The sequence below is a fragment of the Arvicanthis niloticus genome, chromosome 29 (genome assembly GCF_011762505.2).
Source record: "Arvicanthis niloticus isolate mArvNil1 chromosome 29, mArvNil1.pat.X, whole genome shotgun sequence".
NCBI lineage: Eukaryota > Metazoa > Chordata > Mammalia > Rodentia > Muridae > Arvicanthis > Arvicanthis niloticus.
In genome coordinates, this window is record NC_133437.1 from 9815992 (window position 1) to 9838585 (window position 22594).

At 38.1% G+C, this 22594-nt stretch overlaps 1 protein-coding gene across 3 annotated transcripts in view; it reads left to right on the forward strand.

Annotated features, from left to right (window-relative positions):
- The window catches only part of Tmem161b (transmembrane protein 161B), a 67204-nt gene extending 50235 nt beyond the window's left edge, over positions 1 to 16969 (forward strand). For 2 of the 3 annotated variants that reach the window (XM_076927100.1, XM_076927102.1), the window contains 7 exons: positions 5068 to 5219; positions 5667 to 5727; positions 6351 to 6491; positions 8993 to 9106; positions 14271 to 14445; positions 15317 to 15413; positions 16503 to 16969. In XM_076927100.1, coding sequence (XP_076783215.1) covers positions 5068 to 5219; positions 5667 to 5727; positions 6351 to 6491; positions 8993 to 9106; positions 14271 to 14445; positions 15317 to 15413; positions 16503 to 16780 — 1018 coding nt within the window. In that variant the 3' untranslated portion in view covers positions 16781 to 16969. The remainder of the gene's footprint in view (positions 1 to 5067; positions 5220 to 5666; positions 5728 to 6350; positions 6492 to 8992; positions 9107 to 14270; positions 14446 to 15316; positions 15414 to 16502) is intronic. The other variant, XM_076927101.1, reaches the window with a different exon arrangement.
- Positions 16970 to 22594: the final 5625 nt, after the last annotated feature.

Below are 22594 nucleotides of genomic sequence, written 5' to 3' on the forward strand. Positions count from 1 at the left end.
TGAGAACTCCATATAACAAACATGTCTAAGCTTGTCTTGTTTGTTATGTGAAGGTCAGGGGACAACTTGAAGTCATTTCTCTCCACCATCCATGTTGGTTCTTGGAGATCAAACTCAAGTTTGCCAGGCCTGGCAACCGATGCCTTTACAGACTTTTAACTGGCCAGTCTGTCAGCCCCAGGCTTGTTTCTAACTTTCTGAGGCCTTTTGTGACATTAATCCTTTCAGACTTCTAAGATTTCTAGTCAGAACCCCAGAATCAAAGAGTGCAGCTGAAAAATAGTCCCTAATTTTTGTCTACTGATTTATAATTAGTTTGATATGTTCCCTTTAACTAGGAAGTGATTTTTTTTTTCCAAAGCTAAAAATTCAAGGGCGGCCTTTTGTTTTATTAGAATTTAGAACCTTGATCATTTCTGTTTTTTAAAATAAATCCCATCTTTATGCCTTCATCTTTGATTGGTATTTTTTTTTAAAAATCTGGTTAGATTGACCCTGACTCACTATAAGGTTATTTTGTGGTGTACTTTAAAACATGCATGATACTTTTTTTTCTAATGTCTGGAAGAATTTTATATTCCATTTTTCTTTGTAAGTAATAATTAAGTCTGCACATCTAGGAATATATGAATAAAACTTTAAGGAAATGTTACAAATTTTTTGAACTATTGAATTGGAATGATGATTTTGAGAGATTTTGCTAAATGGTCATAAGAGTGAATGTGCTTATATAAATTAGTTTTAAATGAAAATTTGTAATAAGAGATTTAATATTGTTTTTAGAATTTTGTTTGTCTCTTTGTTTTGTAGTATAGAATGAAAATTTTAATTGTCTTAGTTGCTTTTCCATCAAGAAAAATAGAAGTGGGAAACTTAATCATTTGAATAGGAGGAAAATACTAGCATTTAGAATAATAGTTGAAAAATAAGTATATCATCTCTTCATGGTTGAACAAATTTCAGATTATATGAAATTCAGTTTAAATAGAAACATGATCTCTTTCTAGCACTGGGAAGGCTAGTTATCAGGAAGCTTCTTGTTTGGTATGAGATTCATTTCTTTATGTCCTGTATCCCCAGTGTGTGGTGTCTTCAGCAATATGGTTTTCCAGGTAGCTGTGATGGTGTAGCCAAGTGCAACAGCAATAACCTGTGATAGTTTTAATACCTCTTGGGCTTCCCTAACTAGTAACTCATAGGGAAGCATCCCGTGCCTCACACAGTGACTTTCATGTAATAACCTCTGTCTTCTGGGAGTGTCATTGTCCATCTACGTGGGGTCCTTTCTGCTCAAACTACTGTTTGAAATTAGCTTGCTAAACTAGTCAGTTTCCGTAATGCTTTTTCATACGTCCTTAGTTGTGATTAACCTGCTTGCTGTTTGCTTTGCTCTTGCCCATTCTCCCACCCACACCTCCACTTAATTTGTTAAGGTCACCCAGTCTCCTTTCTCTTGTATCTCATAGATCCTGTTAGGCTTCCATTGGTTTCCCCACGCCCTTCCTTATATGCCCCTTCATGCATAACCCTCTCCACCCCCAATTTTCCAGCTTTCTACTTTCTTTTTACCTACAATCTATTTTCTCCTTCCCCTTAACGCACCTCCTCAGACCTCCCTTTTAATTTCCTGGCTTCAACTTGTCTTCCAAGTTAAATACACAAAACAAAAGTTTGCAACTAGGATACAAATATAAAAGGAAATTTGAGCCCTGCAATACCAGTTTTTCAGTCCTATCCATGTTTTTATTCTGTTGTTCTTTGTACCTAAACAGCACTGCAATTGTTTGTCCATTTTTCTTGTATGTTCATCTGTTGGAATATCCTGGCGGTTTCATTCTCTTGCTCTTGTGACCAGAGGAGCCATGAACATGGCTGTCTGAGTGTCTCTGAGGTAGTGTATGAAATCCTGTGAATGTGGCCCAGGAGTAGTATAGCTGGATCTTAAGAACTTGTATTCAGAACTGATTTTCACTAGTTTACACTCCACCAACAGTATGTAAGGTTTCTTTTCTGCCATATCCATGTCTGCATTTGCTGTCATTTGTATTACTGGAGATGGCTGCAATCTCTAACGGAGATTGGGATGACATGGAATCCCAATGTGTTTTGATCACATCTCCCTGATGGGCGGCGATGCTGATGAACATGTTCTAAGGTGTCTCCTGGCTCTTCTTATGAGAATTTTGGTTCCATTGCCCATGTTTTAGTTGGATTCTTGATTTTGTTAATGTTTAGTTTTTGAGTTCTTTGTATATTTCACACATGAATCCCCGATGAATGAATAGCTGATAAATGTGGGCCTGTTATTTGTTTCACAGTTTGCTTTGCTGTACACAAGTTTTTGAGTTTTGTGAGATACCTTTTGTCAATTGTTTTTATTTCCTGAGGTACTGGAATCTCACTCGCCAGCTTCTTACCTGTCCTTCTAAGTATCTGTATATGTCGAATCATTCCTGCATTGCTAAGATTGACTGGAGATTCAGGTCAAGGTCATAGTCTGTCAGTGTATATGGTCTTTTTTAAAAAGTATACTAAATTAACAGAATTACATCAGTTCTCCCCTTTTCCTTCCTTCAGTGCTTTCCGTGTCCCTCCTTACTCTCTCAAAATGATAGCCTTTTTTCCTTTGATTCTTATTGGTGTGTGTGCCTGGTAGGGGAGAGACAGTGATGGAGAGCTAAGTAAACCCACCTTCTCCCTCTCTCAGCAGTCATTAATGGCTGGGAGTTTAGACCCTGTGGGTTTTCATTTTTTTCCCTTTCACATTAGCATGACTATTGATAGTGTCATGATTCAGGTGTTTTTAGACTGTTACGTATAGGAGATACTGCAGACTTCTTGGTCCCCTGGTTCTTATAATCCGTTAGCTCCCTAAGCTAAATGTTTTCTGAGCCTTAGATAACAGAAGTTGTAGATAATCAGTTTCGTCTAAGTTCCCCAGTGCATTGTGCATTATGTCCTATTGTGGTTTTCTGCAATGGTCTTTATTTGTTGTAGAGAGAAACTATGCTTACCTGGAAGTTACAAGAGTAAGTTTTAGCTGGGTGGTGGTGGGGTATGCCTTTAATCCAAGCACTCAGGAAGCAGAGAGAGGTGCATCTCTGAGTTTGAGACCAGGTTGATCTACATAGCAAGTTTCAGGACAGCTAGGCCTCCACACAAAGAAACCCCATCCCGACAAAATGAAACAAAACAAACAAGCAAACAAAATGAGTAGGTTTTAGAATGTAATTAAGAATTATGCTGGTCTCATAAAGTAGAATGCGGTAGATTCTCTTCCGTGACTTCACTGTTCCCGGTAGTTGGCTAGGTTTCTAGTACCAGGCATGATTTAAGTGAAGTGAATACAGAGAGAGCGAGAGGGAGGGAGGGAGGGAGGGAGGGAGGGAGGGAGGGAGGGAGGGAGGGAGGGAGGGAGGGAGGGAAGGAAGGAGACAGACAGACACAGACAGACTGACTTTAGTTTTGAGGTAAATATAAAGTAACATGTATCCGCGAGGCTTTATCCAAAAACCCGGTACTGAAGAGTTTCTTGTGTAACTGTAGCAGAAAGCATAATTGGCAAAATCTCTTTATGTATAAAAGTTGAGAAGACTAGTATTATGTTATATGCAATGGTTTCATGGAAGAGAAGCTTTAAAAATCATCTTAAAATAATATGGAAATGATGCTTTTGACAAACTGTGAATCATTTGAATTGAAATTAACATCAAATAAATTTGATAATTTGCTTAAGCTTGATAGCACAGAATCATGCCAGGTTCAGCAGGGCCACGGTATACTCGTAGCTACTTATAAATGATTGAGTAGGTGTTAGTCAGAAATCGGAAAAGGCCTGGCTAGCAGGTTCAGGTAAGCTTTATCTAGCAGTGGTAGGGATACGAGGAAGAACAAAGCACAGCAGCACAACAGAGTCCTGCGCTGCAGACACAAGTGGCAGTATTGCTGCTTCAATGCTTTCTGTACTTTGAAGAGACTGCCAGCTTTCCAGATTCAGAAGATGTAAAGACTTATTCTTTGCTATAGAAATTATTGAGCAGGATGGAGATGTCTCATAGTTGAGCCCTTGCCTAGAAAGCTTAAGGCCCTAAGCTGGGACCCTGACACCATTTATTCATTAATTGGTGGATTAATTAAAATAAAATGTGAAAAAAATGTAGCTTTCCCTTTAGCATAGAACTTACTCCTTTTTGAAAAATATAACAGAAATGCTTAACTTGTTTAAAAAGATCCATCTTTTACCTCTGAGCTGCCATTGACAAGTGAGTGTAATTGGTGGAGGCAGACAAGTGAGTGCCGAGTGCCCAGGCTCTGAATTCTGAAGCCTAGGATTGAATGTTGTGCATTTGATTTATCCTTTCAAGGAGCATGAGCTCCATGTGCTAGGTGTGCCTTATGTTTGACTTGATCCTATTAAAAGAGTGAATGTGCGTTATGTGGGGTTCCGGTAACACGTTCTTTTGTTTTATTTTCAAGGTAAGCATGTAGAAACTTTGATTGGTTTGGAATATTCAGGTGGAATTGTCTACGTTTAACCCTCATATGAATGATAATTCTAAACAGCTTTCATATAACACCAGCATCTATAAGCAACTTTTAAATTGTATAGTTTAGCGGTTACAAGTGACTTCTGTGGTATTATAACATGTATTTTATTATAAGTGAGAGTAATCAATATAAATGCTTGATAAATGTGCCCAAAAAGAGCAGCAGCCTGAACTCTCTACCACTCCTGTGTTAGCTGCTTGCGCCCTGAACCTATCAGTTTCAAATTCTGTTGTTACCCCATTAAATTTGAGTCATATACATAAGAAACATACATTATGTAATTACAATTTAATTTTGACATGCTTTTCCTTAATTTAAAAATATAAACTCATGTTAGATTTTTCTCTTTGTGTTCTATTTCCATTAAGATTTTCATTAGTTTTCACTTCCCAAGGACCTCTGACATGGATAGAGTCAAAGCGAATTCTATGTATTCTTTTGGCATTTGCATCAGTAAAGACGGCTGTGCACAGCTCCCACAAGCTATTTGTGGTTTTTCCTCAACTTTTCCTTTTGCAGCAAAGTTCTATTTTCATTAACTACACACTATTTTAAAGTAGAAGACGGAGGTGAAAGGTCAGTTTGTGTCACCTTTGGATTTTTTTTCTTCGTTAAAGCAATGGCAGTTTTGATCGTAACAGAGAACTACCTGGAGTTTGGACTTGAAACAGGTAAAAGTTTTATACAACTTTAAAAATCAATTTTAGTTATATAATAAAACTTTTATTTTGGTATTTAAGTTTTAGTCTCATAAATATTTAAAATTGAAGTTGGTTTATGTTCTAATTAACTTTTACTAATCTTCAATGAGGCCTTTAGTGTTAATTGTTTTATAAGATTTTATTAACCTTATCCCCAAAATATCGCACCCTTAGTTTTTTCTTAAGGTTTAATCAATTTCTGTAATGCTAAAGAATTAATTCAAATTTTCTCACTCATGGAATGTACAAGTATCAAAGGGATATTTTAGAGACTGATCTTGCTAATAACCGACTTTTACTGTGTTATAGCATATTTAGCACACACAGAATGGAGCTCGTCACTAGAATATAAGACACTCTGTTTTCTAAGAGTGTATTTTACCCTATGATGACAATAATTTCTTTTTATTCCTACAGGGTTTACAAATTTTTCAGACAGTGCGATGCAGTTTCTTGAAAAGCAGGGTTTAGAATCTCAGTAAGTTTTTGATAAGTTGAGCATTATTTAAATTTAACATTTTTCATTCTTAAAGCCATTTTTACTATAAATAATTAGTTGGTTTTAATCAGTAAAAATAATTCCCTTATAATAGACAGGACTCTCACTTCTCTCCCTCCGTCATTTCGTATTGGGATCCAAGCCCAGGGCCAGCACATGCAGACAAGCAGAGGCTTACCCCCAAACTGACTGTGAGAGGGTCTTACCCCTAAACTCCATTGCCAGTCCTAGGTCATTGCTTCCAGGAACACCTTATTCATACTTTGTACAGTCATTTGAAGTTACACTTTTCCATGAAATTCTTAGCTATATTTGCTCTTAGAATCCCACTGTTGCCAAAGATGACACTAACTTATATCCAAGTCGTATGTCATTAATGTGTAGCTTGGATTGTTGGCTGTTATTTAAGAAATATCTAGTTTAGTTTATAGTTCACTATGATCTGTTATAAAGAAGATCAGTATGTATATATGTATGTATGTATGTAGTACATACTTTGATGTATTGACATTATGATTTGTAAATTACCTGGATAGAAAAATGGTTCTTAGTAAGTTATCAAAAAATTTATCAGTTTTTTTTTTTCTAAACTTTATTTTTAGGGGTCCTGTTTCAAAACTTACTTTCAAATTTTTCCTGGCTGTTTTCTGTTCACTCATTGGGGCTTTTTTGACATTCCCTGGATTACGGCTGGCTCAAATGCATCTGGATGCCCTGAATTTGGCAACAGAAAAAATTACACAGTAAGCGGAAAATGTACATAAGCACATGCAGATAAATATATGTTTTCCATCTTAATTAAGGTATATTATTGTGATAAAATAAATTATTTTATTAAAAATTAATAATATTTGATGTCACACCACTTCCTATCTATAAGTAGTTTCTCTCTGAAATTTCAAGCCTTTGTTAAAAATGCATTTTTTGTTTAACTCATTTTTACCTGTTGAAATGAAAATATCAAGGTTTATGTTAATTCTTTTTAATTCAGAGATTTATAATATTTCAGTGTCTACATTCAAACTGGAAATCTAATAGAAATTTTCGTTTTAAAACTTTAAGATACTTAAAGTATATGTCTTTATTCAAATATGTTAATATTTTTATTTATGATTAAATATTTTTAAGCCTTACATTTGTAAGAATGTTTTTCTTAAGTTGTTGCTCTGCATAAAAGACTTAAAGTAATTCACTGTTTTTTTTTTTTTCAAGATTATAAATACTGTGCAACATCCTATAGCAAGTTAGTTTAACCACCAAATTTTATTTTGATTCTAAAAGGGAAAAAGCATTAAACCTCTGCCTATGGGTCTGAAGCCACTGCTGTTTCCTGTAGTTACTTGGGGGTCTTTGTTTATTTGGTTGGTTGGGGTTTTTTTGTTAGTTTATGTATAGAGATATCTTAACAGAAAAGTGAGGCTGTATCTACTTTCATTTATATCCAAGTTCTTGTCTTACCTGCAGTGCAAGCCATACTTGAGAATACTCCGTTTTTGTATACATATGTGTAGTCATTAAGCTCCTCTAGGAAGATTCTAAAATCACTGTCCTTTAAGACACTGTATCTAATGATGCTGATTCCTCTCTTTGCATTCTTGGCTCTTACCTATGTTCTTTTCTTTAATGTTCACTTTTTCCCCTTGCCTCCATTTTCTCCATGTTTACGTGTGTTTACTTGTTCCCAGCTGCCCCGCCCCTGTTACACACTACTTCATCTCACCCACTTTTTTTCTTTTACTCAGCATGCTCTTCACTCTGTCCTGCCTTTCCCACCACCCAGCTCTCTAAAGGCTTCTTTTAAGACAAAACCTGGTCCCCCCTCCTCTGTCCACACACAGTGCAGTCCACTAACCCCAGTGTTAGGATTTAAATAAGCTGAAAAGGGTGGGTGGAGGGAGCCCTTCCCAAGCTCCTGAAACCGCTGTGGGCCGCTCCTTGATACTGGAGCGTTCCCTAGCAACACTGCATACTTAAGACCACTCTTTCTTCCCTGCCCTCCATGGTTTACCAAGACTGTGGGATGAAAGAGTCACATTAGAAAACATAAAGCATTTAGTGATGATTGGGGAGAGGGTGATGCATCTATCTTCAGTCAGTAAAACGTGGCTTCATTTTAAGGGTTTGCCTTTTGGGAAATTGGGATTTTGTGTTATTTCCAGTTTATTACAGCATCATGTTGGTACAGCACTCACTCTGCCTTGTTGTAACAGCTAGTTACAACAAGCTATTTCTGTTGTTGGTGACCTGAGTGGCAAAGGAGCCCCGTGGAGTGCACCCCTGTGGCATGGCACTGCAGTTCGTACTGTCCTTGGGTTGTAACCACCTTTCCTTGTCAGAACTTACTGTTCCTGACTAAGCCCTGTGCCCTCCAGATCTGCCCCTACCATTTGTTTATATAGTAATATTTAGAAATCTGTATATTTTAAAACCTGTATGTAAGCCCTCTCTGTGATTGATAATGAAAGCAGTAGGTGGTAATAAAATAGTGTGACAAGTTTGTCTTTTATACAAAAGAGAAAAATTTTGGCAAGCCATTTGTATCTGTAGGATACAGATTTAGAACTAGTTAACAGTGAGGTTGCAGCTCAATCCGGAAAGCCTTCTGCTGCATTAGGAGTGTAGCCTCGAGAGTAAACTCAGGCTGGGTATGATGGCTCATACCATCAGGCTGCAGTTCAGCTCTTGTGAGGCTGAGAGTAACATGAAGGCCAGGTCTAAAAATAGAAAAAAATTAAATTATCTTTATTTGCATATGGTAAAGAAATTAATTCATCTGTGTTTATAACAGTCCAAGAAGAACTACAAATCTTGAGTCATTTGTAATGTTGGTAATATAATTTTCACATTACAAATGATCATTGCACATTGCAAGGTTGCTCAGTTGTAGCTGTGCTTTGGTTGCCACACGCCTTCTAATGTTACAACTTTTCTAGTCACTGTCATTTGTGAATGATGAGCAAGTAACGGTTGGTTTAGCTGTGTTGAACATTTTCAGATGATTTGTATGTATATCCCCTTGAGATCACTGAAATTAGATAATCATTAAAGACCTATCTGTTGAGTCCTGGATTTAAAGGATTGCCCTTGAACTTTCTAGGTCTGCATGTTCTCACCTGAAACACTAAGATAATAACTCAATTCTTAAGGACTCTGGTTAACAGTAAGCCATTAGAAATGTCATACCCGAATTACACTTGGACATTTTGTTTCTAGATTTTCATGTGTACTTCTTGTATACTTTCAGAACATTACTTCATATCAACTTCTTGGCACCTTTATTTATGGTTTTGCTCTGGGTGAAACCAATCACCAAAGACTACATCATGAACCCACCATTGGGTAAAGAAAGTGTCCCTTTGTAAGTATGAGTACTTGAGTCCTATGTTTTGTTTCATTATACATCAAAGTTGCTTAGCCTACTGGTAGATAGGTTTGTTCACTTTTTTGAGACAGAGTCTCAGTATGTAGCCCAGACTATCCTGGAACTCACTGTGTGAATCAGATCTGCCTGGCTCTGCCTCCTGAATACTAGAATTGAAGACATGTCATACTTGTAAAGTTTTTTGTTTGTCTGTTTTTTATGATAAGCTGAGGTACTTTATTCTTTAATACTAGTGAATGCTGAAGATAAGGTTTGAAGTTGAAGCTGCAGGCTATCATGTAACCTATCTTTGACCTTTTTTGAAATGGATTTTAATGATTAATATACTACACTAATATTAGCCTGTATACACCCTGAGATTTATCTCCTGATGTCCAATTATCATCTGCCATTTTGCCTATTTAGATCCTTCTACAGTGCTTTTATTATTGTTCTGTTGTGAAACTTATGGAGGGAAAGTAATGCCAATGAAAAGTTACGTGGTATTTATTTTGTTATCCATGGAAGTTTTTTAACATTTCTTTTTGCTTCATGCATGGCTTTTAGATAAAATGTTTTTCAAATAAATTAGAGACATGTTTTTATATAGTAAGTACTGTAATTCTCATCTCTAACAAATGAGAAGGTTTTTTTTCTACAACATACTTAGGAAAATTAAAAGTAATATCTTAAAATTACTATTATTATCATTATTATTATTCCTTGTTCATATTCCCCCAGTTAGACTACTATGTTTTAGCAGAATAAGCTGTCAAGGAAATATAGAAACAGTTTAGGGACAGGCATTAATAACTACTTTGTGTGCTAGTTACATGTTGTAGGATTCTATTACAGATCTAGGAAGGTTTAGACGTTGCTCCATACTCTAGCCTGGCTCCTCATGGAAACTTTCACCTGAAGCAGATTATATAACTGTACTATCTCTGTTTTCCCATCTGGAAAAGGAAGTGATATCTACCTCACAGGGTTCCTGTTAGAATTGATTGAAAGAGCACATGTAATGCAGCTCTTTGAAAAGTGCTTAGTGATGTTCTTTGCACTATTGTGTCATCAGAATTAAAATGGAGAAGTCTGACAAGTAGCTGGCTGCAGTGTGCACTGTGTATCCTCAGAGAGGATGCGGTGTATCCTCAGAGAGTAGGACCAGTGATGACCATGACATTTTTAGTTTCACTTAATCGTCTTGAACTAGGGAAGTATTTACTTAAGAAGTAATGTATATCCTCCATATAACCCAACCAACTAAACAGTAATAACAGCTTTAAGTTGACAGACTACAAGTACAATTAGGAAGAACAAGGAAACTGTCATTTGTCAGAAGCCAATTGTGCTGTGTCCGTGACTCTCAGCACTTTGTCCTGGCCTTTTGTTGTAATAATTGTTCATACTGTTCTCATTGACTAGATGAGATGGCAGACCCAAAAGTTAAATAGTTGACTAATGGTGTTATTCAACCATTTTGGGGGAGGCGGACCTGGGGATGTATATCTAATAATCCCAGTCATGGGTCTCAAGTCATGAGGCCTAAAGATGAGGAAGGAGCTTAAGGTCAGACTGGGCAGCAGTGAAATTCTCATTTCTCCCTGCTCCCACCCTCCTCCAAATTTAGCAGCACCAAAATTCATTATCCAGTTGGTTTGTATACAGCATCCTTGGGGTACTCTTGAAACTTTTTTCTCCTTTGTCTTACCTTTGCTTCTGCTGTTTCATAAACAGTTAATCAAAATTATAGCCTAAATAGGCTCCATATTATTCTGCTTTAGTTGTAAATTTAAAATATAGTTTAAAATTTCTGTTTATGGTCACCAGTGGTGGAGGACACCTTCAATCCCAACACATGGAAGGCAGAGGCAGATGAATGTCTTGAGTTTCAGGCCAGCCTGGTCCATAAATTCTAGAACAGCCCGAATACACAGAGAAATCCTGTCTCAAAACAAAATCTGTTTAAAAAAGTCAAGCATCCATGTGGTAGATGATGAAATAATGACTGCTTGTTAGTCAAGAAAAAAAAAGAAAGTGATGGGGTTTTTTTGGTCATATAAAGTGCTAAGCATTTGGAATAGTGCATAGTGCTTGTGGTCAGAAGTAGAGTGGCTTTGCTGCTGTTCTGTTTAAAAATGTGCTTAAATTAGTGCTTATTGAAAAGTAAAATGTGGCTACATGCAGCCTTTGTTTGTTTGTAGCCAGAAAGGAAAACCACAAGGTATCCTAAAGACCATTATTACCTTGGAATCTGAGAAAAAGTCCTTCTCCCCATTCTCTCTGATTGATTGTGATTGATTGATTGATTGATTGATTGATTGAGAGTTGGTCTTATTGCAGCCCCAGCTGAACTCACAGTGGTCACCTGCCTCTGCCTTCATACACTGTCATATGCGGGCTTCTTTTTCACTTTCTGATGCCATCTCAGACTGTTGGGAGCCGCAGTGCGCGTGTCAGCATTCGCCATTATAAGATGGCGCGGGCATCCTGTCCTCCCACTAGTAAACAACTGACTGCGCAGGTGCAAAAGGCAAAAATCGCGCCCAAGTCACTGCCCATCCCAGGGTGGAATATGGGGTGAGGAGTGAACAGCCAATCAGAAGTGAACACGCCACTCTAGGCTACATATAGCAGTGCCTTTCCCGGGCTTTGGGTCTTTCCGCTTCTGCTTATACAAGAAGTAAAGCCTCATTGTAGTAACCACCCGAACACTGCCTCATGTGTCCTTTTTTGCGGGCGAAAGGGACACGGAGGGGCTCGGCACATCAGACCATAGCTCAGGCGTGCCTGGAGCTGCTGCCCTTGACTTCTACCTATTCTTCACCTATAGCTTTGCCCCAGCTCAGACTCCTTCTTGAGACTCCATCAGATCACATTATCAGATCCTTGTACTACCTTAGTGTGTGTTAGAAGATACTTAATTAGTAGCTGATTCCAGATCCTGAACTTGGAAAGTGAGCCAGTCATTTTCTAGTTTATTCTAGTAACTGTATGTTGTTCTCCTCCATAGCTGTGAAATAGCCGTCTCCACTCTGCTAACACTCAGTCCTTGTTCCACACTCCAGGGAACAGATTTCTAGACAGGTCACTTGGAATGACAGCTTCAGAGCTACATACCCTTAATGTCTGGATACTGTTATTGTCTTTGACTGGCTCGTTTGTCTCACTTATTCTAGTGGAAATGTATTGTGAAAATGTTATGTGTTTATGTTTTCTAGCCAACAGTGCATTGGAGCTTTATATCTGTACATTCATAACCTTGAAAAGGGAAACAAAACACTATGGATTATAAAGTTTTTGTCTCATTCCCATTTCTGACCTTCAGTTCAGAAAACACTCAAAGTGTCACACTTTGATGGCTTCTCTGCCTTTCCTTTGACTTTCTTTTTCAACAGCATGATGTGCCACAATACCCATGCTGGGCCATTCCTGCACTTCCCAGGCCATTGCTGTTGGACAGAGGGGTAATGGAGTATAGAACATGTTTAGGGAAGACCTAGGAAGACATATTGTGAATCGTTTTAGGCTTTTTTTTTTTTTTAATTGTTCCAGGCTGGGAGATGGTTCTTTGGTAAAGTTGGCAGCTAGACAAACACAAAGACCTGAGTTCGGGTCCCCAGAACCCACATAAAAAGCATGACAACACATTCTCTTAGGACACTTTTTTAAAAGCTAGACTGCTTGGAAAAGCTTAGAATATTTTGGTAATGAAAATAGACATTTTAATATCTCTTTAAGGCATAAAGGTTTTATTGTTGTTTTATATGAACTGGTTTCTGTTAAAATAGGACTACCTTGTGAGTGATCTGATGTAGTAACTCAGTGATGCTTGGTGCAATTGCAGATGCTAATTTCCCACATAAGAGCTGGAGTTAAAATGCTCCCTGAAATCTTTGTTAGAATGAGAAACACTTGGAATGAAGCTGTCATTCCAAGTGACCTGTCTACAAGTTTGTTCCCTGGAGTGTGGAACAAGGACTGACTGTTCACAGTGAAGATGGCTATTTCACAGCTATGGAGGAGAACAACATACAATGACTAGAATAAACTATTAAACAAAGGGGAAAATTGTGTGCAGGGAGTATCTCAGTTAGGCGTTCATTGCTATGAAGGGACACCATGACCAAGGCCACTCTTAGAAAGGAAAACATTTAATTGGAACTGACTTACAGTTTTAGAGGTTTATCTAGTATCATCTGCAGATAACACACAAAGATTGCCACACTGGATGTTGAGTATAGGAGACCTCAAAGCCTGTCCCAACAGTGACGAGTTTTTGTTCAAAAGAAAGGCTACACCCACTTCAACCAGGCTACACTCCCTATGGGCCAAGCCTTTAAACATGAGCCCGGGGGCCACATGTATTCAAACCACCACAGTGGGGAGGGCATGTGCATGTATATATGGTGGTGGTGTCTGTGTATACATGGTGTGTGTGAGCATGATACAGGGATGGAGACATTGTCAATATCAGGTATCTTTCTTAGATCACAATCTACTAATATTTTTCTGGGACAGTTTCATTAAAACTCATTGATTCAGTTGGACTGTTCAGTGAGTGTCTGTTCCCCCCAAGCCCCTCAGTCTTGAGCCACAAGATGTGCTAAAATCTTAAACTTACTGTTGAGGCACTGCTTAGAACTTAACCGATTAATTAAGGAGCTTTTTGAGAAATCTGAGGTTTCTAATCTGTGAGAATCCCCCCCCCCCATCCCTCAGTGGTCCTAATTAGAAACAGAACAGACAGACTGAAATCTCCCTAACCAAATAAATATATAAACATTTAAAATATACCAAATTGTAGGTGTCATTGACTTGATTAGTTCCACCTGTGATTATCTATGATTCCTTTAGATGCAATCATCTGAAAGCATTCAGACTTGGCTGCCTTTGTTATATCTTACGTTTTTTTCCATATACAAAGATAGTAAGGGGCTCTATTGTGACATACTTTCATTATGCATTTATATACTTACTTATTTTGTACAAGTGAAGTCGTTAGATATGTTATTGGCAGAGTAGAATTCTTTTGTTCTGGGTCTCTCAGGTAAGTAAGTATAGATTTCCTGTGTTCTACTTGGTGAACAGTAAGTAGCATGACTTTTATGCTAATATATTGTGATCCCTGAGAGCACCGTATCAACTTTTTGATCTCTAGAATGACAGAAGCCACATTTGATACTCTTCGACTCTGGTTAATAATCCTGCTATGTGTTTTGCGATTGGCTGTGATGCGAAATCACCTGCAAGCATATTTAAATTTGGCCCAGAAATGTGTGGATCAAATGAAGAAAGAAGCGGGCCGAATAAGTACAGTCGAGCTACAGAAAATGGCAAGTTTTATAACAGTCAAAATGGAAAAATAATGACAAGCTATTTTGTGAAGAATAATTTGGACCTGTAATTGAAATATGGCATCTCATAATATCTTTTCTGTAAACAAGTAGAGTGGACATGAGCTGGCATTTGTCAGAGACCTTTATCCAATTCTGCTGCTGAAAGGGCCTTATCTTCCTGCCTTTGGCTCTTTATGTGTCAATACTGTTGAGTGCTACAAAGCTGTAGCATGCCCCTGTTGCTGAGTGGGGAGCCATCTAACCTTCTGAAAGGCATTACAATATGTTGTCTGACCTAATGACTAGAAGACTGGGGAAGCAGTGCCTGCATTCCTTCTGATTACTCCCTCTAACAGTCCTCCATGTGCATCCGTGTGAATTCTAAGTACATAGAGACTCTAGAGAAGATGGATGTGAATGATGTGTCACCATTACAGTGGGCCAGAGTCTGATCCCTTTTCTTTTTATATTTACTAGAATGTTGGCCTTTTTTTTTTTTTTTTTTTGGTCTTTATATTTTTGTATTATTTAATAGTTGACCTCAAATATATTCATATGGAATGAAGCTTTGGTGTTTTATTTATAGAGTTCATGTCCATAACTGCCTGCTATAGTTGTTGTTTATTGTGTTGTTTAAGTAGCTCTCCATAGCGATTTTTTTTTTCAATTTTGCAATATTTTCAAATTCTAAAATCTTTACCTCTAGGTTGAGCCTTTTGAAGTTAGGGTACATGCATAATGAAATGTAGACGTAATAATAGTTCACTTTTTACTCATGAAAGGATTAGTTAATATCATAAGCATTGCAGTGTGATGACTTTAGGACAGGTTGATTTGCTCATAACTTGTCAGCTGTTGTCGGTTACAGGTGGCGCGAGTCTTTTATTACCTGTGTGTCATTGCCCTGCAGTATGTGGCGCCTCTGGTGATGCTGCTTCACATGACTCTGCTTCTGAAAACACTAGGTAGGTGTGGCACCCAGGGAGACACTCTTTGCTTTCTGTCACCATTGTGGTTGTGCACCTAATGACATTGGTGCTGTTTGTTGTAGCTTTAGGAGGAAGCTGGGAAAATCTTTTCTGGAGAAGTCTTGAATTTAGAAGCCTGAGTGTATGCAGTTTTATTATTTTATGTTTAAAGTGTTTTCATTTAAGGTTAATTCTAGAGTTCTCAAGTAATGTGGCTAAGCACTGTTTAGACTTGAGTGATACAAGCAGGTAAATTAAAGGCTTGTTAGGGTCCAACAGGTCAGTTATTACTATTCTTTGTAAACTTGACTAGGTGGCAGGTTATATAGACAGTTTGACTTCAGGTAACTTATGTTGAAAGGATGAAGGATTTTTAGGGCAAAAGTGGGGTCTGGACTGTCATGTCTCCCTGTGAGGTAGTACCCAGGAACTACCCATGGTTACTCTGTTTCCCTTTTCTTAGATCAGGCAGCCTGCCATAGTGGGAGTGTAGAAGCCCCAAGAAAGTATGATCTGAATAGAGTCACTTACACCAGGGAACAGATCCTAAGTTTAAGTATGCCTTCAAACCTGTGTACCATAAGGGACAGGTAGCTCAGTTACAATGTGTGACTCACATCCTGTGCAAGGTAAAAAAGCTTATGATGAAACCAGTTCTAAAAGCCATTTTCAGTTTCTCTCATTGATATCATATGTAGTTTCTCAGAAAGATACTTGGTGGTGATGCTGTAGAGGTAGAAAGGATTTCTAGGAAATTAATGAGTCTGTTCTGTCAGTGAAGGCGGTTGATTCATACCTTACGCATTGCCAGATTTCTCTGCACTGAATTAAGAGTCTCTCAGACTTGGTTTTTTAATATACTTTTACCTAAAATCCATTCAATAATATGATTCAATTAATTGTATTACTTTAACAGATAGTAAAATTATTACTTTATTTTCAACATAAAATGATTTACTGTATCACCAAACTTTTTAATATGTAATGTGGGTAGGGATTTAAGGTTTTCTTTTCTTCTTCTGTTTTTTGTTTTGTTTGATCCTTAGAATCATTTACTTACCAAGTTTTGTATCTTGAATTTTCTAGGTAATCATTCCTGGGGGATTTATCCAGAAGCTGTCTCTCCCATGCCAGTGGGTAATAGTCTCCCCTCTAACCCCGCTTACCCGGAACTACCATCACCCGATGGGAAGATGAAGGTAACTGTTACGCAAATCACAGTGGCACTGAGCAGCTTAAAAAACATCTTCACGCCTCTTCTTTTTCGAGGACTTCTGTCATTTTTGACATGGTGGATTGCTGCTTGCCTCTTTTCTACAAGCCTTTTTGGGCTTTTCTATCATCAGTATCTGACAGTGGCATGAATTTCAGTCAAAAACAGATATCCAAGTCACACTTTAAATTCAAATATCTGTGCCCTTGAAGGGTTGACAAAAGAAGAATGCAAATACAACGGAGAAAAACCTTATTGGAGTGTCTTGTTTGGAATGCTTCCTCTGTGCTCTCAGGGTGAATTACTGTTGTAGTAGTTAAAACTCTTGAGATAGGTTGTTCCTGTTACACTGTGGCGTTGGAACTGTAACTCATTGTGATAACTAATGTGAGGGCTATCTGCAGGGTAATCCTTCTGATTACCTTGGTTTACAGTTGCAAACCTCCAGCAGTCTTTTAGACTCCTCCTAGGACTCCAGTTACTGACTGCTTTCCTGGTGTTGTGGTACTGTTAGTACTCATAGTTGCTGCCTATAGACCAGTCTTCAAACTGAGCCATGCTCGAGGGAAGGGAAAGGAAATGAAATTACTTCTGTTGGTAATGAATTAGTCTTCAAAAAAAAAAAAAAAAAAAAAAATCCAACAGAAAGGAAGAGAAAGCTACTGTATATTACAGTAAGAAAAGCTGCATAAACATTTTAAATTGAATGGAGATATAAAACACCTAATGTCTACAGGTACTGTTACTTGAAAGTAGCAGGAATATTGTTTTAAAGTATATGCCACCCAGCTTGAAATTTCTTTCTAAATGATTGGCCATATGAACATCAGCAGTCTCACTGTTAGTTTTGGGCCTGCTGTATTTTATTTTTTCTTTGATACTAAATAGTTATGTTTAATCTAAAAGTATTTATCAATACTGATCAAATTTGAGAATTACTTTGTAATCCTGCTGACTACGTGTATGTATTGTATATATTATATATTAAATATATAATATATTGAGGTTATAAAGATGAAAATATTGAATCCTTATAATATTTTAAGTTGCAGAATGTACGTTAAACAATGATTTGAATGAGATGTATTTGAATCTAAAAATTTCTGTTTGGAATGAGATTAAAATACATTTTTTAAAGCTCAACAGCGTGTTTTATTTGTTGTACATATATGATACTAGTACTTAAAACGTCATGGATGATTAGGTGATTTCTCACAAATTAAATTTCATTTCTTTTTGGGTTTTGCCTTTTATTAAACATAAATTCTTTTCTTATACAATATATCTAAATACAGTTTTCACTCCCTCTACTCCTCAGTTTCTGCTCACATCCACATCCCAGTCCCTTTCTGTCTCTCATTAGAAAAGAACAGGCTTCTAAGAGATAACAACAAAACATAACAATAAAATACAGTAAGATGAAACAAAAACCATCATCGAGTAGTTGAACAAGCCAAGCCAACAATAAGCATAAAATTTAGAGAGCTGCTATGTATTTATCCAGCAGACTCTCCCCCATAAAGTTCTGAGTGTATATACAGGGGACCTGGTACAGACCCAGGCCCTCTTCATACTGCTCTAGTCTCTGAATTCATAAGAGCTTTGCTCAGATGTTTTAGAGGGCCTTGTTCTGGTGTCCATTGTCCCCTTTGTCTCCCAGACACCTTCTGTCTCCTCTTCTGCAGTTTCCTGACCCTCAGGAGGGGGATGTAATGGAGTCAGATCCATTACAGCTGTGTGTTCCAAGGTGTGTGTGTGTCTGGAAGTGGGTCTCTATTTGTTCCCATCTGCTATAAGAGGAAGCGTCTCTGATGTCAGCTGAGTAAAGTACTGATCTATCTATGAGTATAAAAGTATCATTAGTAGTCATTTTATTGTTATTTCTGCTGCTCTAGCTTTCCATTTTGTCCCTCAAATGCCCTTCAGTTCTAGCTGTCTATTCCTGTTCCCTAATTCCCTCTTTCAATCTCATCTCCTTTCAACTTTCCCACCTGATCTTCCTAGTCCCCCATACCAGCTTCATTTCAGTCATAAAATTAACTCTATGTCCCCCCCCAGGGAAAATCCATCTGCCCCCTCACCAGTTCCTTTCTCTATAGCAAAACCTCTCAGGGTCTACGTGTTGTAGCTTATTTGTTATTTAATAGCTAATAACTACGTATAAGTAAATGCATACCATATTTATTTTTGTGGGTCTTGGTTTACTTGCTCAGGATGTTTTATTTTTTTCTACTTCCATCCATTTGCCAGAAAAATTGCATGATTTCATATTTTAATAGCTTGAATAATACCCCATTGTGTAAATGTACCACATTTTCTGTATCCATTTCTGTATCTTCTGTTGAGGGACACCTAGGTTGTTTTTCATTTCTGGCTTTAGGAATAGAGTAGCAGTGGACAAGGTTGAACAAGTAACCTTGTGGTATGATAAAGCGTCCCCCAAGAGTACCATATGTTAGACCTTGAGGTAGAGAATTCCTAGCAGGGAATTACCATACTGATTTCCATAGTGGCTGTACAAGTTTGCACTCCCACCAACAGTGGAGGAATGTTCCCCTTGCTCCACATCCTCTCCAGCATGTGCTGTCACTTTTGTTTTTGGTGTTAGCCATTCTGACAGGTGAAAGATGAAATCTCAAAGTAGTTTTGCTTTGCATTTCTCTGATGGCTAAGGATATTGGACATTTCTTTAAATGCTTCTCAGCCATTTGGGATTCCTCTATTGAGAGTTTTCTCTTTATATCTTTTTTAATTAGGTTATTTCTTTTGTTGGTGTTTAATTTCCTGAGGTCTTTATGTACTTTGGATATTAGTCCTTTATTAGATTTAGAGTTGGTAAAATCTTTAAATATTTTCCCATTCTGTGGGCTGCAATTTTGTCCTATTGATGATATCCAGAAGCTTTTCAGTTTCATGAGGTCTCCTTTATTAATTGTAGATCTATCTTAGCACCTGCACTATCTGTGTTCTATTTAGGAAGTTGTTTCCTGTGCCGATGTGTTCAAGGCTATTCTCCACTTTCTCTTCTATCAGGTTCAGGGTACCCAGCTTTATGTTGAGGTCTTCGATCCATATGGAGTTGACTATTGTGCAGAGTTGAAGGTGATAAGTATCGATCTATCTGCATTATTCTACATGCAGAAATCCAGTTTAAAACAGCACCGTTTGTTAAGTGTCTCCTTTTAACAGTTTGTAATTCTGCCATCTTTACCAAAAATCTGGTGTTCAGAGGTATGTGGATTGATGTTTGGGTGTTCAATTCAATTGATCAATGCGTCTACTTTGCCATTACCAGGATGTATTATTAGTTTGTAATATGACTTGAAGTCTGGTTTTTTGTTTTACTTTTTTATGCTTCTAAATGGAATTGAGAATTGTCCTTTCAAGATCTGTTAAGAATTATGTTGAAGTTTTGATGAGGATTACATTTAATCTGTAGATGCTTTTGATAGAATGGCCGTTTTTACTACGTTGATCCTACTGATCCATTAGCATGGGTGATCTTTCTATCTTCTGATATCTTTTTCAACTTCTGTCTTCAAAGACTTGAAGTTTTTAATCACATAATTCTTTCACTGGCTTAGTTGGTGTTACTTCAAGATATAGGATTTGAGGCTACTGTGAAAGGTATTATTTTCAATTTTTTTCACAGTCCCTTTGTCCCTTGTGTAGAGGAAGGTGTCTTAGTTTGAATTTCATTGGTGTGAAGGTCTCCATGACCAAGGCAACTCTTAAAAGAGAAAACATTTAGTTGGAGCTGGCTTATAGTTTCAGAGGTTCAGTTCATTATTATGGTGGGAACTTTGGCAGCATGAAGGTAGACTTGGTGCTAGAGGACCCAAGAGTTCTACTTGATCCACAGGCAGAAGACGGGACTGTGTCACACTGGCCAGACTGCACACATTTATGAGACCTCAAAGCACTGCCTTCACAGTGACACACCTCTTCTAACAAGGCCACACCTCCTAATAGTGCCACTTCACATGGGCCAAGCATATTCAGACTTCCTCCTTCTACTCCCTGGTCCTCAGACTTGTTCAAATACTTGAGTGTATGGGGGCCATACCTAGCCATATCATAATGCAAAATACATTTAGTTCAACTTCAATATTTTCAATCCCATAATCTATCATAGACTCCAAAGTTTGAAGTCTCTGCTGAGATTCATGTAATCTCTTAATTGTAATCTCCTTTTAAATCAAAAGAGGAAATCACATATTTCCAACCTAACAAGACACAGGGTATTACCATTCCAAAACATAGGGCAGGGAGCACAGGGAGTTAATTCTGTACCAAAGCAAGACCAAAAAGCAGCTGGGCAAATTCCAAATTCTGCATCTCTATGTCAGATGTCAAGACATTTCTAATCTCCAACTCCTTTCCACTCTGTTGACTGCAACACAGTTGTTTCTCTTGAGCTGGTTATACTCCTAGTTAGCAGCTTTTCTCAGATGGTATCTCACGGCTCTGCCATCGCTAACATCTTGAGGTATCCAAGTCAACTCCAACATCACAGCTTCTAGTTCCAGTGACTGGGATCTACACTTGGTCTTCTGGGTTTCTTCAAATGGCTTGGGTCACTTCTCCAGCTCTGCCCTCTGTAGCACTTCAGGCTCTGGCCGCTGCTCTTCTTGTGGTCATCCCCATGATTCTTGCATCTCCAATATGCCAGAGTCTTCTGCTGCAACTAGACTGCACTTTTGCCAATAGCCTTCCATAGGCTCTTTTCATGGTGCCAAGTCTCAACTACTTCATCTTTCAGCCACCACTAAGGCTGCACCTTCACCAGTGGCCTTTTCTGGCCTCTCCCAGTGACAAGCTTTAGCTTCTCTTTATGAACCTTTTGTGTCTTCAAAACCAGTACCACCTGGGTGATTTTTACACATTACCAAGTCTAGCTGCCAGCATGAAGTCTCTTTGCTTTCTCTCTCTTCGCTCATAGCCTCTTTGAGCTGTGAGACCTCGGTGATGCTGTGTCTTCTTAATCACCAGTTTCTTAGCATTGTTTGTCCCGGTAACCCCTTCTTTTCTTGACTCTAAAGCCAGAAGAGCCATATTTGGCTGCTTGCTGGGTCTGAAATATGGTCCCCTTGTTCCATTACATCTTACTCAGAGATCTGCATGCCTCTGTCTCCTGAGTTCTGGGATTAGAGGTGTATACCACCACACCTGGACCTAAGCTTTTCTTTGTCTGGAATTTGCTCTATACCAAGCTGGCCTTGGAATTCAGAGATTTGATTGCTTCTCCTGGGAATTTAAGGTGTGTACTACCAACCTGGACCTAAGCTGTTCTTTAATTCTTTTTCACAAGAGCTTGGTAAACATGGCTACTATGCCTCAAGATCTGGATCACAGATGTGTCTTCCATATCTGGATTGTAGCTCATTCCAGATAGAGTCAAGTTGTCAACCAAGAGTAGCCATCAACAATCATCCCTTGTCAATTTGACACAGGATAATATCTCCTAATGTCCAAATGAAAATTATAACCAGATCATAACACCTAATATGATATAACTATTTCTGTTCAACTGCAAATGCATAAACAATAAGCACAGCTGGGTGGGATCCTGCCCCAAGGTTACCAACCCCTTAATCTGTTTTATCTTCTTCAACACAGGATTTAGCTGCATCTACTTCTGTTGCCTCTTTAATACTTGAATATACATTTTTGGATTTTTCTGTTTTTTGTTTTTAAAATTATTTTATTTCTTTACATCCCAAATGGTTAGCTCCCCTTCTGGTTCCCCCTCCCAGATCTCTGAGATTGTACTTCCCCTCACCCCTACCTTGGGCATCCCCCTTCCCTGGAACATCAAGTCTCTACAGGGTTAGGTGCATCCTCTCCCACTGAAGCCATATGAGTCAGTCTTCTGCTACAATATGTGCTGAGGGCCATGGACCAGCTCATGTATGCTCTTTGAGTTGTGGCTTAATCTCTGGACACTCCCAGGGGTCTGAGTTAG